General features: G+C 45.2%; 1 protein-coding gene across 2 annotated transcripts in view; it reads left to right on the top strand.

Annotated features, from left to right (window-relative positions):
• LOC119450264 (choline/ethanolamine kinase) overlaps window positions 1-16,542 on the top strand; it is a 128,318-nt gene that overhangs the window by 17,766 nt on the left and 94,010 nt on the right. The window contains exon 2 of one of the 2 annotated variants that reach the window (XM_037713669.2): window positions 10,279-10,416. The exons of the other annotated variant lie outside the window; for it this stretch is intronic. Within the exon in view, the coding sequence (XP_037569597.1) occupies window positions 10,279-10,416 (138 nt within the window). The remainder of the gene's footprint in view (window positions 1-10,278; window positions 10,417-16,542) is intronic. 2 annotated transcript variants of the gene reach the window in all.

The following is a 16,542-nucleotide window of genomic DNA, read 5'->3' as shown; positions in this document are numbered from 1 at the left end:
TTGCCGCTCACTCGTCCATCTCGTACACATCTCGACGTCTGCATAATCATCTCAGCTTCCAGCGTATCTTTGGCCGAACCATTGCTTTCAGTACCATCTGCGTTTTCAGGTGCCATTCAGCATTGGAGTAACCTACCAAACGACATAGTTTAGTTGACATTCTTGAACCTGTATCCTTCAGAGCACGCTACTGTGCACCTATAGGTTATCTCTGGCGAAATTGTATACGGTCCTTCTTGCTTCATTTATTGCGTTATTTATATTTGTTACAGACTTGTTATGTCATCTTTACCTGCTAACATTGTATAATTTTTCTTTGTACTCCTTTTTTTTTTTGGCTAATTCCCTTGTGTCCTTGCTCACACAATACCCCATCGAGAGCCTAAGAGGTAAATAAATAAATAAATAAATAAATAAATAAATAAATAAATAAATAAATAAATAAATAAATAATAATAAATAAATAAATAAATAAATAAATAAATAAATAAATAAATATAAATAAATAAATAAATAAATAAATATTTTATTACTCTTATGAAGCTCACGTTATTAGCGGCAAAGTATGGTACGTCACCTCACCTATAGAACTCTTCCGCAACAACGGCACTTTCGCTGTACGTATATATAGGCTTCTTTATAAAAAAATCTGTATTGTCTAAAGAAACAAAAACACCCTGTAATAAATACTTCTAAATGGCCTGAGCCCTGCGCTGTACACCAGTGGGTCCGGCAGGGCAACTGCCTCCCTTTTCCTTATTCTATTACTTCATTTCAAAGAGGAAACGATAATGGCAATAAAGAAAGCTTGGCGAAGGACGACGTGACGAAAGGCACCACGTCAGTTCGCAACAAAGGCAACTTGTCGCAAAGCAGCGTATGTGATAACGCAAGTCGCACACTTACGACTCGTGACCACCATTCAGCGCGACCACAATCGCTCCAGCGGAAGAGCCATTCATCTGAGGCTCGTGACTCCCATGGAGATGTCATATTACCCAGTCGACGGCGTCAGCATTGCGTCTACGCGTATAGTGTAACACATCCTCCCGTTTTCCTCGATGGCGTAACACACAGATGCCATCGCGCATGTATTTCGCAATCGTTCCAGGACGACGGCGGACGACGACGACGACGCCTACAGCTGAAATTAGGATCTGGATACTCGTCGTTGTTGATGTGTTGAGGCAACAACAGCAGCAACTAGTACTTGGTGTTATAATATGCCTACATTATAGTTTCAGTTCTAGTTTATTTCACGCAGACACAAAATTCTGCAAATACTTAAAGCATTAAATATACAGGACAGAAGTCCGGGTGTGGTACGCTGTGACGGACCTCTTGAGGATCCATGCATAAACGTAAGATATTTACAAAGCGACTAAGAAGTATAGGAGCCATAAAGGAAATGTAAACAGGAGCTGGCCGCTGCCTGTTGGGTTTGGATGACTGTCCCGTCCCTTGCATTACGCTAACCATCCATCATTCTTGTAAATAAATCCATCCCATCCGTTACAATATTGTGAGTGAATTATGTGATCCCCCGTCTTCTTAATGTGCACGTATCTTCATCACGCGTAAATCTTTCTCATCTGTACAGATCACAATCAACACTCATTACGTCTTCTTCGTCGTCATAGCTCGAGCTCGGCGAGAGTAAAGCGGTTCTTTAGAATGCAAACGGTCATAAAACTCGAACGCAAAGAAAGAACAGTATCATTTTGCAGTTCTATAATATACAAACACAAAAACGAGATTCTCTTTCCAAAAAGAACCGCTAAGCGATGCAACCGCGAAGAACGTGTTTTGAAAGATGTCAAAGATGGAAGGTTCTTAAGCGAAGTTTGTAATGTGTTCCACCGTTTAATACCTGCGAAACAAATTCGTTGCTTATCATAATTCGTTCGCGCCTTTAATGGAAGGGCATTTTTCTCGCAAGAAAATCGAGTATTATTCGAGTTACTATGTTGTCTGTGGTTTATAACTGAAAGGTCTGTATATTGCAGTATATCCCATATAGGCTTCAGCGTCCTTTGTTGAAACAACAACAAAGGACGCTTTTCCCCTCTTTTTTTTTTCAGAATTCAGCTTCAACGAAAAAGGGCCCGTAAAAGCAAAAATACCATAAAGCGAAGACGGCCATCATCATGCAGCTACGAGCTAACTTACGTGCTTAGGTGTACAAGCTTCGTTATACGAGCTCAAACGCTCTAATGCTAAAAGCATGTCTGGCGAGGGCAAGATCACGTGTCGTACCTGCCGCTCAAGCAATCTTAATTTGTTTAGTATTTGCATGCTTGAATGTTCAAGGCGTGGCTAGGTTTCTCGCAGTTAATCGTAAGACCTATCGTATCGACCTATCGTATATTTTTTCTATAGTATTCATCGTAGCTCTGTACTCGTATATTGTCACGAATAGAGTATCCTTCTATTTGTGTTCGAATCTCAGACGCACTCCGTCTTAATTCCTGCACAGTTGCATGTCCTCACTACAAACAAAGCTTTGCTATTTTGATTATTTGAATGCAACGATGGTGTTGAGAAGCGGGATCTGCAGTTATAAAACCCGTATCAGCGTGAACAAGTAAGTGCATCAGATAATCACCGAAAAAACAAAGAAAAAGTTGTGGTCCAGAAGAGACGGTAAAGTTGATCTGGTAAAAATACATTCACTGTAAAAAAAAAACACTAATTTTCGTATGGAAATAAGAACTGAAAAGTTACGTCGAATTCAGGAAAAATAAGAACAAAAAATGATCGACCGCAACGGTATACGGTGGTCACGCGCTTGAGCGTGTGCGTGTTTATTATTTGGGTAAAATTGGAAATGCTGCAACTATTGTGCCGCCGGCTTCTTCGGAAACAATTGACAGTTAAATGATCAAAGCATGATAAGATAAGGTGATATATTGCAGAAAATGTGCATCAAGCACATTTTGTATAGAAAAAAAAATACAGCAACAAAACGGCACATGCTGCAGTGCACTTTGTGCTATTAAACACAAAAGCCAGTCAATCAAAACTAAAAAAAGCACGCACAAGATCATACAAAGTGTTCGTACATATATAGATACACTGTCATTTTTTTTATTAACGAAAGTTATTAATGCTCTCAATTGAGCAGATCACTTCAACGAAGCGTTACCCCCATGATCCCGAACAACTTTTCTGTACTGAAAGGACGATCGTCAACGCGATTCAGTGCCGACCTCAAAGACACATCTTTGCTGCTCAAACTAAAGACAGATTATGAGAACGCGTTCTATACGAGCCCTCGCACCCTTTGCGTCACGTATCGCTCGTGTTCACCCCGACGTGGCAACTAGACCTCTTGACAAATGTCTTCCCGCGGTACACTACATATCGCTTCCGTCAAGCGCGTGCGGCTAATATAGCAGACGCACGCATTGTCGCGCAACCACATATCCGGCTCGCACCTAACGTCATATACGGCATGGCACCACTGTACGCGACAGCGCTCGCGTGTCGCTCTCCTGGACGTCCACCAAGAAGCGGTCGGGTGTCACACGTGACTCGTCGAGTATATTTCTCGCGAAATATCGCGCGCGCGGCGAAGCTTGTCCCGCGTGACGCGATCTCCACGTCCGTCACGGATCCCTTCGTTCGCTGAATGGCGTCGTCGTGCGGATGCGCGCTCGTATCGCGGCGTGAGTTATGCCGTCGACCGAGATTTCCCCTTAACAGCAGGAAGTGTCCACATATCGTTGCCGCGAGCTGGGTGGCTGAGCTGGACTCAGTGATCTGGGTCTTTTAACGTCATTTATACCTCTAGAAACTTTGGAGGTTAACAAAGAAGCTCGAGAACAAGTTAAGGACTGCAGAAAGAGCGGTGGAACGAACAATGTTAGGCCTAACGTTGAGAGACGGGAAGATAGCGATGTGGATCAGAGAGAAAACGGGGATAGCCGATATTGCAATCGACATTAAGAGAGAGAGAGAGAGAGAGAGAAGGGAGCTGGGCAGGTCATGTAATGCGTATAAGCGTATAGGATGGCTAACCGGTGGACCATTAGAGTTACAGAATGGGTACCAAGTGAAGCGAAGCGCAGTCGAGGACGGCAGAAAACTAGGTGGGGTGACGAAGTTAGGAAATTTGCAGGCGCAAGTTGGAATCAGCCAACGCAAGACTGGGGTAATTGGAGATCGCAGGGAGAGGCCTTTGTCCTGCAGTGGACATAAATATATACTGGTGATGGTGATGATGATGATGATGATGATGATGATGATGATGATGATACCTTCTCGATTGTTTTTTGTATATTTCGAAATAATTGGAATGCGGTTTCCGCCGACGGAGATCAATCCTGCGAACTCGTGCTCAGCAGCAGAAGGTATGCTCAGCAGCCCAGCATATGCTTGTACCCGCTTGCGTTATAGTATAACTTTTCTTTTGCTTCATTTCTTGTTTTTATAAAGATTATAAATGATACTAATCATGATACTAACCTTATTGGGTATTTGCAAAGCGTTCTGTGAATATTGTATCCACTATGTCTCTCCCGTTTTGTATATGCCCTCCTGATATGCTTCCAATCGGTATTGACAGAATGAATGAATGAATGAATGAATGAATGAATGAATGAATGAATGAATGAATGAATGAATGAATGAATGAAATAGTTGGCTGGTAAAACCAAGTAAGCACGAAGCGGTAACACGATTCAGAAAAGAACGAAAGAAAGAAGGAACGAAAGTAATAGTGATGTTACGTTGGTTTTTGACAACTACGCTAAGAAGCGTAGTCTTATACCATGCACGAAGCATGGTTTCCTGTATTAGAAGCCAGATTTCTACACAAACGTTTTCGCTCCGCCGCAACTGCATTCTCTGTACCGCCACACGCACGCATGCAGGTGCGGAAGCACAGCTGGAGCAACGATGGTGCAGCAACGATGGTGCAGCCAGCCCTCAACATCAGGTGCCAAGCTACCAGCGTGCCAAAATAACTAAAGTTGCCTGCTGTCTTAAATGTGCCGGTTGTGAGAACATATGTTGAACTTGTAGCTTAAAGCATATGCCTGTTACGAGAACAGTAAATTGTAAAAGACCTGAAGCATAGCGCGATACGCTTTAATTGTATCGGTCAGTCGTCTATACTGTCTCGAGAGAGAGAGAGCGCCAAAGAGGCGATCGTGTACATTCTGAGCATGGATTGACACATTGAACAGCCATCTCCATGAGATCACTCTCTCACATTGTCTCCTGTTCCTTGTCGTTTCCTCTGGCACGAAGTAGGCCATGATCATATCCCTAAACAAAATTAAATTCTGTCGTCGTTTTACGCGCAAACACCACGCGGGGCATTTCCCCGGGCCCGATCTTTCCACAAGGATCGCCATGTCTTAAACTATCAGGATTAGCCAAAAAAGCAGCCAGCCCAGTCCGCGGACGTTGTAAGATAGCCAAAAGAGTAAACAGACTGCTACTAAATGACTACAACCGGTGCTATACACTACACGTTATCAAGTGTGTCTATATATTGCCACACGTATTTTACATATTCATTTCACAATCATCATCATCAAATCGGGCGCCAATTTCCATGCATGTTTTACATGTTGATTTCATAGTCATCGTCATAAGATCGGGCGCCCATTTTCGGAATGGTTGTAGGCAGAAGACGAGGGGAATGACGTTGGTTGTTTTCAGGCGACAACAACAACAACAACAACTACAACAACAACAGTAAAGGTGCCGTTCTCTGCCAGTGGACTTCTCTCGCCATTCCTCTCGCGACAATATATTAGAGATAGGGTGCAAAGCATGACCGGCACTGACTCGACTGGCAGCGTTATGGCACACAACCACAAAACCTGATGCTGATGTCAAATTCGGCCACAGAATTAGCTAAGGCGTATAATAAGTTGCTATACAAGTTATTTGCCGTTGAGAAAGGCTTCAACTAAATAGACACGGTCTGGCAGAAATCAGTGGTCCCGGAAACACTGATCCGAATTTTTCCGACAGCATATCTTCCGCGCTGGGAATGTCTGAGCGCAGCTGTAGTCAGCCAATGCACATGTAGCTGGTCTTCGGCGCTATATATATTTTTTCATGTGCACTCTTTCCTCTCATCAGTTTGGAATCCGACAGTTGGTGCATAGTATAGGCCATAGCAAGCATATAGCGCAACTGGCACCGCTTTTGCTCACGCACACACAAAGGCTATATATGGTTACGCAACTTGCATTCCGCGGTGATGAATCCAGCTGCATTCTGGCCTCGAAGTCGTGCACCACAGCGAAAAACCAGCTGAGACGCAACAAGAGAGAAAAAAAAAGGAGGAAAAAGAAAGACGGCCTCTAGCGACACAGCGCAGTTTCAGCAGTAAATTGGAACGCGGTAAATTTTTTCCGACGGTTTCTCTTTCGAGTGCACGGCTCGGCATAAGCATGCAGATGTCGCTTGTCGATACCGGCAACAACAGGCTGCTGATTTTGCAAGATACGCGATGTACATGAACGCACGTGTTTTGGGGAGGGATGGGGGACGCCTTGTTTGTAGGGGAGTGCGAATAGTGATTTTTGAGACCAAATCGATAACCAATCGAATACGGCCAGAAGCGAAAAGAATCGAATCGGATGTGAATACTTTTCCAATAGTTTTCTAATAATGAATGGCCGTTATCACAATTAATATAAAACGATGTTCACATTCGAGTATTCTTAAAGTTAGCAAGTTTCTGTAATTAGATAGTACGTTATCAAGCATTGATTATTAAAAGCACAAATTGAGCATTAGAAGCAAACAAGTAGTTTCTTCGCATGCGCAGGGCTCTTCCGAGAGTGCGAGTGATCGCTGTGTAAGCCTGTAAAGTATGGCTACCTAAGTGACGTAGCCTGCTCCACTACACAGGCTCTTATGTTTTATGACTGAACTATGTCCGCGGGGGTGAACATTTACCATACTTTTGCACCAATTTTATATTTATTTGGGCGCAGTTGACGTTTGGAAATATTCGAAAAGTATTCGAAAAATATTCGCATTTACGAATAGCGTCTAGATTTGAAGACCGAATCGAATAGGACACTATTCGATTCGCTATTCGGAAAATTCGAATATTCGCACACCTCTACTTGTTTGTGCTTACGCTGCGGCTGACAACAGCATTCTGTGCCGGTTATATACACAAGCATGCACACACCACAAAAATCGGGTTTTTAAACTAAAGTTTAGTGGCACATCGAACAGCCTCCTGCGTCATAAGACGGCGCGCACTGCATGCGCACCGCATTTTATTGTCACATAAACACTTTTACATAGTACGGGACCTGGTTCCTGGTTCGTCGAGAGTCACGTGGCTCGGCCGTAGGTACCATTCTGCACACCGGCGAATTCCACCGTACTGTCAGATTCTGCAATGGCGGCATTTTGAGCCAATCAGAGACGCCGTAGCAGCCCTCTGGGCCAATCATAGCTGACAAAATGGTGAATTCGGCAATATGGCGGAATTCTCCGATGTCCAGAATATTATTCCGGTTATGTTCGGTGCGAACAAGCTTTTGTAGGGCCTCTTGCAGTTTTGTTTGCAGATATTAAACTACAGCGACCTCGGTCTGACTATCAGACCCATAGGTCAGCCGTCACATTTTTTTTTTTTCGCTACACAATGCAGTTGTTGCTAGGACCGCGGTTCATTAGTGATGAGACGAAAAACCGGTGTGGTAAACGCTCCGTGTATAAGTTCTTGCCACTGTCTAACCGGTGCTCAGCTCTCTGTGGCGTAGAGATGCATCTAATATTTGCATGTATTAAAATGCGTTTCTTACCCTCGTGTTTTAACCACTTCATAGGCCTCAACTAACAATACGCACCTCCTACGTACTTCGTGTACACAAAATATACATCGACAGCTATTTACTGTGAGTCTGACGTAACAACTCGACACGTGCACTGCCCTCCAATACGGCGTGCCTCATAATCAGAACTGGTTTTGGCACGTAAAACCCCAGAAAGAAGAAGACATATAGCCGATAGTGCATAACCCCACTCGTACGTCCAGACCCTTCGTTTACGCTGGAACCGGCGCAGTGAACTCAGCCGAGCCGAAAGTGCAGATCACCTTTTCTGCGTCCGGAACCCTCGTGAGAGGTCGGGAGCCCGGTTCTAACCCTTCGGTTGCTCCCCCTAAATGTTCTCACGACAAATCACGATACCGCAGTGACTCGATTGGGTCAAATGGGCTGTCACTCACTGTTCACTATTTCTCTCAACTTCTCTCTGCGTTTCCCGGAACACCGAGAGAGATAGAGAGAGAGAAAGAAACGAACAACAAATAAACAATTAACGCACAAACCGTTCCTTTCAGCGACCCATTAAAATCTCCCGGCGTTTACTGCAACACTGACGGAGAAAGAAACAGCCGGGTCGCCCCGTTCTCGCGCCTTCGTTAAAAATCACGCACTGTGTGCAGTAAAGCCGGGCGTCCCCACCGAAGCGCGCCCATCGATACACAATGATGTTCCGCACGCGTTTCGTCTCCGGCGGGCCCATAAAACTGTCAATCCAAAGACGGAATGCGGCCCTGGTGCCAGCCCGTCGCGCAAGAGCCCGTGCGTCGGGTTACGCGACCCCTCCGGCTCTGAAATGGCTCCTTTACCACCGAGGCATGCCCATCGACACTCTAATGATGTCTTGCACGTGGTCCGTCTTAGGCAGGGTGCGAGGGGGCAGCCGTTCGCGCTTCTGGTCTAAACAGCTTCCAAGGCCACCTTCTTTCCCGCATCTTCAGACCGCCCGGGCAACATTTTACGATCCACCGGGGTAGCGACGCGGCTTTTCTGCGACCGAAGAGCGCCTTCTGACCCTCTAAAGAAGCCACGCTCCCCTTTTTAACGCGATAGCGTTTAGGGCCCCGTGTCGCAGAAAATCCGGCGTCGGCAACCGGCGTGTGATCGAGGGTGGCGGAGAAAATCATCCAACCACATCGACTGCGCAGGCCCTCCACGTGGTGCAAGGTTTTGGTGAACGAAAATTTAATTTCTCACAGTCGAATCCGTCAGAAAATGGTAAAGTACGAATTAACCATTCGGCGTCGGATTCGCCGTCGGAGTGTTTACCAATCGGCGTCGGATTGTAATTTGAATGTACCAGAAAACCTAATTCTGCTACGAGGGAACTCAAACACGAACCCCTTTTCCAGCATTTCTACCAGACCTGCTCGCGTTGGGGCAATAGGAAACAGTTAATAAAATAATTTTTAAAAAAGGTGCTAGGGCCTTCACATTTTAATATAAGACCACTTATACTGCCCCTGGAAAAACGTCTTTCGAGCAATGAATTTAAGTTTAAAAGTGAAGCCAACTTTAAGAGGATCGGTATAAGCTTGGTCTTTGTAAGCTGGCTTTCCCACGTTCGTGTTGCAGTGAATGAAGCCTACTAGCCGTATGCGAACGATGCGATGCGAACGGGTCCCGATAACGCTATCGCGTTCTACTGTTAAAGGCGAAGCTTTTGTCATTGTTGACGCCCAAACACAAAAAACTGCATGGAACCCGAGCTATATACAACTTAGCTGTAAAACGCTTAATCCCTGTTACTCTAGTATTAGTCTTGAATTTGGATGAAGCTGCTCAGCTTCATCCAAATTTATCCATCATTTATCCAATTATCCATCATCAGCTTCATCCATCATTTATTCAATCAGATTTCTTCGGGAATGTGGGCAAGCCAGGAACCGAATTCACGAAACTATTCGTTCGTAAGACTTGTTTATCGTTGGTCAGCCATGTTCGCTAATATTATCTTCGCAATCGCTATTTGCTGGTACGTGCTTGTTTTTGTTCTTGTACACGAGCCGCCATATAGGACAGCTCTGTGAATGCAGATGCTATACGGTCCCCTCACAACCGTGTGCAGACCACAAAGGTAGCTCAACTGTGTTTGTTGCCACGTGTCGAACGTCCACTAAGTGTGACATCCCTTAGAGAGAGCATGGCTGCATAAAAGAAAGTTAGGCGTGCAGACCCGGACGCAAGGAGAGGGGAAAGGGACAAACACAAACACCACATTCGTATCGTATCGCGACGGCGCTGTTCCAATATAGGCGCAGCAAATGCCCGATCGCGTTTCGAGTGTTTTCCTCCGTTCGAGCTCGTATCCTTTTTTCCCTCTTGCGTACACAAAGAAACCCATTGAAGATGGTGATGCATGGCGATGCTCCAGGTATATTTGCTTTCGTCTTTGTCACGTGCACGAGTACGACTCGAGCCGACCGTTTCGCAACGGATCCACGCCAACGCTGCGCTCTACTTTCAGGTCACGAACGGCACACTCGTATCAGCGTGACGTAGAGTCCCTGACAGGAAAGCCGCCGCGCTTATCGGATTGGAGGGAAGGCGAGGAAATCGTCTGCGCACGCAAGCGACGCGGCCTCGGTCCGGCACTTCCATACAGGTGCGTCACAACCTCTCATAACACGGACACGTAAATATCGAACAGCGTATATAACAAGAAGGGCCCGCATCATGTGCTTGTTAGCCACTTGGTTGTGTACGCATAGAGTTTCCTTTCATCATTGCGAATCACGGCATTTATGACAAAATATTTTGTTGAAAATTGTCAGTTTACAGAGACACAAAGCCTTTTGAAGCCAGGAGGACGAAGTTTAGGCAATTTCATGTACTACCTATGTCATTCCTATGCTGGCCAGACTAACGCTTAGCAGCTGTCCTAGACTCAAGCGCTAGAGTTCTCTCGAGTATTTTTCGCAGGAAACTATATAGCTCTATAAGGTATCGACAGCAGCGACACAACACAGTCTATATAGACGATTTTATATTCGATTCATGGGCGCCGCCATCTTGGGCTGTTGCACGAACAATTTCTTAGCTTTATGAGAAGTTAAGCGACGTAACATGGTCATGAAACGCTGAACGCATTTATACAACTGTTTTCATGCTTGCAAATCGACTGTATAGTACCGTAAACATCGTTAAAGCCAGAAAACAAGCGTTATCAGCCCAATATGGCGGCACCTAAACGCTTCCGTAAAATGGTGTATAGCGAGTCGTGGAAAGAAAAATAGGAGGGACGCGAGAAACACACTCTTAAAAACGCTCGCATACTTTGGGGCTTATCTTGCCCCACAAGGGATAAATCGTCATTTGATCGCATTTCTTTTCGTTAACGCTGCGCGCCCGGCGATTCCAGGTCACGAACGAGATGCGCGTTATCAGCGTGACATAGCAGTCACGACAACGAAAACTGTGAGCGCAACGTTATCAAGGAAGGAAACGCAAACAAAGCAGATTACGATTATCGTTGTGAGACAATTAATTAAGATAGGCCCCAAAGGGTGCAAACGTTTTTAAGAGTGCATACATTTGCCGTGACATCTCCAATCGCTTATCACGCGTGGCAAGGGCGTTTTAGATCGTAAAATGTGCAATTGCGCATGCATGGTTCGAATGGGTCAGCATTCTTTCGATTGAGATAAGAAACACGAACATTCACGAGCCTCGGCTCGGCAAAGCGCTTTCAGACGAAAGGCAAAGCGAGGCTCCTTGTCGTTTCTAATTTTGTCTCTCTATCATCATATCTTCGCAGCCGGTGTCGGTGACACTGCGTTGATAAATGAGAGCGTCGTACGACGCTCTCATATTCCGTAGGCTCGAAGTTGGCGCAAAGAAATAAAAAATTAAATTCTGGGATTTTACGCGCAAGAATCAGGATCTGGCGAGGAGGACGCCGTATGCGAGAGACTCCTGGATTAATGTTGACCCCTTGGGGTTCTTCGACGTGTACCTAAATCTAAGTACACGAGAGTTTTTGCATTTAGCCCCATCGAAATTAGGCCGCCGCGGCCGGGATCCAAATCCACGACTTCGAGCTTAGCAGTGAAACTTCATATCCTACTGGGCTGCCGATACGGGTGCTGTAATGAATCCTGCCACCACCATCATGAGAGTTATGAGTATCGCTGTTTACCCATCATAAAGAACTCCAAATGTACAAAAGGACGTGTGCTGGCTACTCCTTCATTTGAAAGTCGACATGTCCCATGTTTCTATCCACTTTCAAGAGTTTGGTATGGAATACTCTGATTGGACGTAAGGAGAGTAAGCGTACTCCATCGTATAGTACACTCTCGAGAAAAATTTGCACCATTTCGATCTTATCACGGTTTCCAAACAATGATTGTCATCTAAAGCACATTTTAATATTTTTTTTCGTTCTTTAGCGCCGCGCTCTAATTTCACGTCACAAATGGCATGCACGTATCAGCGTGCATGCCACCTGTATAATAATAATACAGGTGAAGGTTGTTGTTTGGATATACAACTGAGAGATAAGCCCTAAAGGGTGAAAATAATAATAATAATAATAATAATAATAATAATAATAATAAAATAATAATAATAATAATAATAATAATAATAATAATAATATAATAATAATAATAATAATAATAATAATAATAATAATAATAATAATAATAATAATAATAATAATAATAATAATACACGTGAAGGTTGTTGTTTGGGTATACAACTGAGAGATAAACCCTGAAGAGTGCAAATAATGAGATAGCTGAAGGTTTTTGTTTGGATATATAACTAAAGTGTGATAATCAATCAATCAATCAATCAATCATTTATTTATCAGGCCCAGCAACAACCGTGAGATCTAGGTGCTGGCGCACGTATACATAGAAAAGGAAATACAGCAGGGGATTATCAGTAAAAAAAACAATGAGTAAAAATAATAATAATTAGAATACTGGTGAAGGTTGTTGTTTGGATATACAACTGAGAGAAAAGCCATAAAGGGTGCAAATAATGAGATAGGTGAAGGTTTTTTTTTTTTTTGGGAGGGGGCTGTCCCTCCTCTGTAGTATGTAGTAGTAGTAGTAGTAGTAGTAGTAGTAGTAGTCGTAGTAGTAGGTAGCCACGTCTACTTTTATGAAAAAAAAAATTCCGAAAGTTGTGACCGTAGCGCGGAATCGAACCAGGGACCCTTCGCTTCCGAACACGCGGCGCTAACCACTACGCCACGAAGCGCACATGGGCACACGCACCACGATGACAATAATACCCAACATTAACGAAAGACCGCGCGTTTCTAACGCGTTTGTGCTAGCGCGTTATGGCCCTGGTGTAAGACGCTGTGGCCTCTCCGCCTTACCCCCGTATTCATAACGCTCCTCGACTTGAACTTGACTTGCCACCGCCTTGGGCAGCGCGTTCGAAACGCGTTGAAGGCGGTGGCAAGTCAAGTTCAAGTCGAGGAGCGTTTATGAATACGGGGGTTATACTCTCTCAGCAGTCATGTGATGGCGTCGGCAAACGCGGTGCACGTTCCGGCATGTGTAAACGGCTGCGTAAGACGCTGTGGCCTCTCCCCCTTACTAGAGATTGTACGCCCGTACCTTGCTAAGACAAAGCTTTCTCCAAAATCTTTTATTGCGATAGCAATTATATGGACACTTTCACCGGATTTCTGCAGTCGGCGTCGCCGTCGCCGTGAGGTTCCGTATAGATAAAATCTTCGCCGCGCGCCGTATGCCCGGGCGGAAGCGTGCGGGGACGCACGCTGTCACGGAGAGCGAACGCACTCAATCTTCCACGCGCAAGCAAGGAAGCGGGAAGCGAGCGCCGGAGGGAGCGGGGGGGGGGGGGGGGGCGCATTTCTACTCTGCCAACAACCGCGCTCGTCGCTCGCTCGCACCGTCTCTTATCTCCACACGGCTCTGACATTTATGCGCCGTGCATTCGCCGCTCAGTTTCCGTTGAGGCGATAGACCGCACGTACCTTCGCCCGCTGCGACGTATATGCGCTTACTGCCAGCGTTTTGACAGTCGTTGTCTGCAGTCATTCAGTGTGATCTATTCATGTTTGTTTGTGCGCGCTCACACCACAGTTAGTAATAGTCGGGCCACATTTTCCAACGCACGCTACACATGCAATGCTGCCCGGGTCGGCAGTGCAGCGCTACAGGTGTGTCCCTTCGCACGCGCTGCCCACGGGAAGCGCTTCTCATCAACACCACCGTTTCACACGCGCTTTCTCGTGGTCATCGAGTCTCTCTTCATGTCGGTCTACTTACGCCGCAGCACACCTGCTTACTTAATCAGCTCATGTTTACTACAATTCATATTGCTACCAAAGCCGCTCACCTTACTTCGTATGACATTGCGGTGTTGCTATCGCATTCATTGCTTCGCCCTTAGGGCGAAACTGTGACATTTTTTTTCTTAGCACCATTAATTGAGCTATCGAATTCTCCGCCTGCGTCTGTTGTTGAGTGTAATAATGTTTCATTGTTCAAAAAGTGCTTACGTATGTACTTTTATTGCGATAGCAATTATATGGACACTTCAAGCGCATTTGTGCCGTCCTCATCGCCGCCGCCGTGAGGTTCCGTATAAAGTCCAAGGGTGATAAAATCGTCGCCGCGCGCCATATGTGCGAGTGAAAGCGCGCGGTAGACGCGCGCTTTTAAGGAGAGCGAACGCGACTTCCTCCGTCGCGCGAAATGCCGTGAGGGTATGGGAAAAAGGAAGGGAAGGGGGCGACGCTGTGCTGCGGCACCAAATGCGTATCTTGCAACCGGGCGCGAGGGGAACTGGCGAAGGAGGAAAGCGGGAAGGCAGCATGGGAGGGAGAGGGGGGTGACTTCTACTCTTCTAACAACTGCGTACTTTGCGCCAGTGCAGGCTGTCGCGCGCACCGTATCTTGAAAGCAATCTCCACACGCCTCTGACCTTTGTATGCGCTGTGCATTCGCCGCTCAGTTTCCGTTGACGCGATAGACCGCGCGAACCTTCGCTAGCTGCGGCGGCCGCGCTTGTTCACGCCAGCGTTTAGACAGTGGTTGTCTGCGGTCATCCAGTGTGATCTATTCATGTTTGCTTGTGCACGCTGACACCACGCTTGTTATTTCACTTAGTAACCGAATGTGTCCAAGTTTATGCAGCCGATAAAACTACTATCCCTACTCCGTATAGCTCTCTCCTAATTTGCTATCGCAATTGATGCTTCGCCTTTCGGGGGAGACTGCGACATTTTATTTCTTACCTCTCCTGCATGGACAGCGTAGTTGCCTCCTGTATTATAATCTAAATAAATAATAAATAATTAAATAAATAAATAAATAAATAAATAAATACTACATAGCACTCACCGTGGTAGTCTTTTCAAATACCAGCTGTTTTTCTTTTTAATTATACGATAATTTCTGAAAGTGCCTGTGGCAGATAGCACCATTCTGGTCCAATTGAGCAGGATTACTTGAAGAGGTGAACATTACTTGCACGAGAAATCAGAATACATAGCCGACTAATTACCAAAATTTCACAAATCAAGTTTTTAACAATGTTACTTTGAGGCACATATCGATATTTTCACACATTGCAACTTGGTACGAATCATCAGGATGCCACCAGTTTCGAGATATTCATTTCCAAAGTGTGCGATGAAATACGTAGGCGTTCCAGTTATGTATTGGTGCATCAAGAAAAAAATATAGAACAAGGAAGAAAACGGCGTTTTATTAAAAAGGAAGTAAGAGAACAGTGCTTTTTTACCGCAAGTTTGACAGCTCATATTTCGAAACCGGTGCCGTGTATTAATTCTGGGGTGCCAAAACAAAAGGTATGATTATGAGGCACGGTGTAGTGGGGAACTTCTGAATAATTTTGACCACATGAGGTTCTTTAACGTACACGTAAATCTAAGTACACGAGGGTTTTCGCGAATTCCGTCCCCATCGGAATGAGGCCGCCGTGACCGGGATTCGACCCCGCGACCTCGTGTTCAGCTGCGCAATGCCATAGCCACTGAGATACAGCGGCGTGCGAAACGGGGCCATCCTCAAAATTCGTTCTAAGTAGATATGCCTTGAAAACTCGCCGGCTACAATCCGTGAGTTACGGTATGGGCTTAAACTAATTAGTTAACAAGTTAATTAGGGAGATTTCTTACTTCATTAAATCATACATTTCGACTTATTGTGCGAGTAATGCCCGCTTCTTCGAGCAATCCAGTTCGAGGATTAGAGTCGTGCTACCTGCCACAAAGCAATTTTTAATAATTATGTGTGGTCTAAAAGAAAAAAAAATGTGCGGAAACTATCGACGATGATTGTCAGTGTAAGCGAATAGCCGAACGCTTAGGGATTTCCAGTTCCACGGACGCGAACAAACTCCCTAATGTTGTCGATTCAATAATTAATTAGGCAGTTTTAGTGATTGCTCGCGCACCTAATTGCCCGTCAAGGACCTGTATGAGCATCTATATATAAAAATCCTAGCTCGCATAGATTTTAAATTGATGATATGACGATGATATGCGAATTTTTATGGCGCAAGGGCCAGGTATGGCTAGATTTGAAATGAACTGAAGTGGTATAGCCCAATGACTACGGCGTTGCGCTGCTGAGGTCGCGGGTTCTCCCCCGGCCACGGCGGCGGCGTTTCGATGGAGGCGAAGTGAAAGAACACTCGTGTATTTAGATTTACGTGCCCACTCGAGAACCTGAGGTGGTCAAAAATAATCTGGAATGTCCCACTAAAACGTGCA

The sequence above is a fragment of the Dermacentor silvarum genome, chromosome 4 (genome assembly GCF_013339745.2).
Source record: "Dermacentor silvarum isolate Dsil-2018 chromosome 4, BIME_Dsil_1.4, whole genome shotgun sequence".
NCBI classification, from domain to species: Eukaryota; Metazoa; Arthropoda; class Arachnida; order Ixodida; family Ixodidae; genus Dermacentor; species Dermacentor silvarum.
The sequence above is the reverse complement of the archived record's forward strand: the minus strand, read 5'-3'. Positions and strand labels throughout refer to the sequence as shown.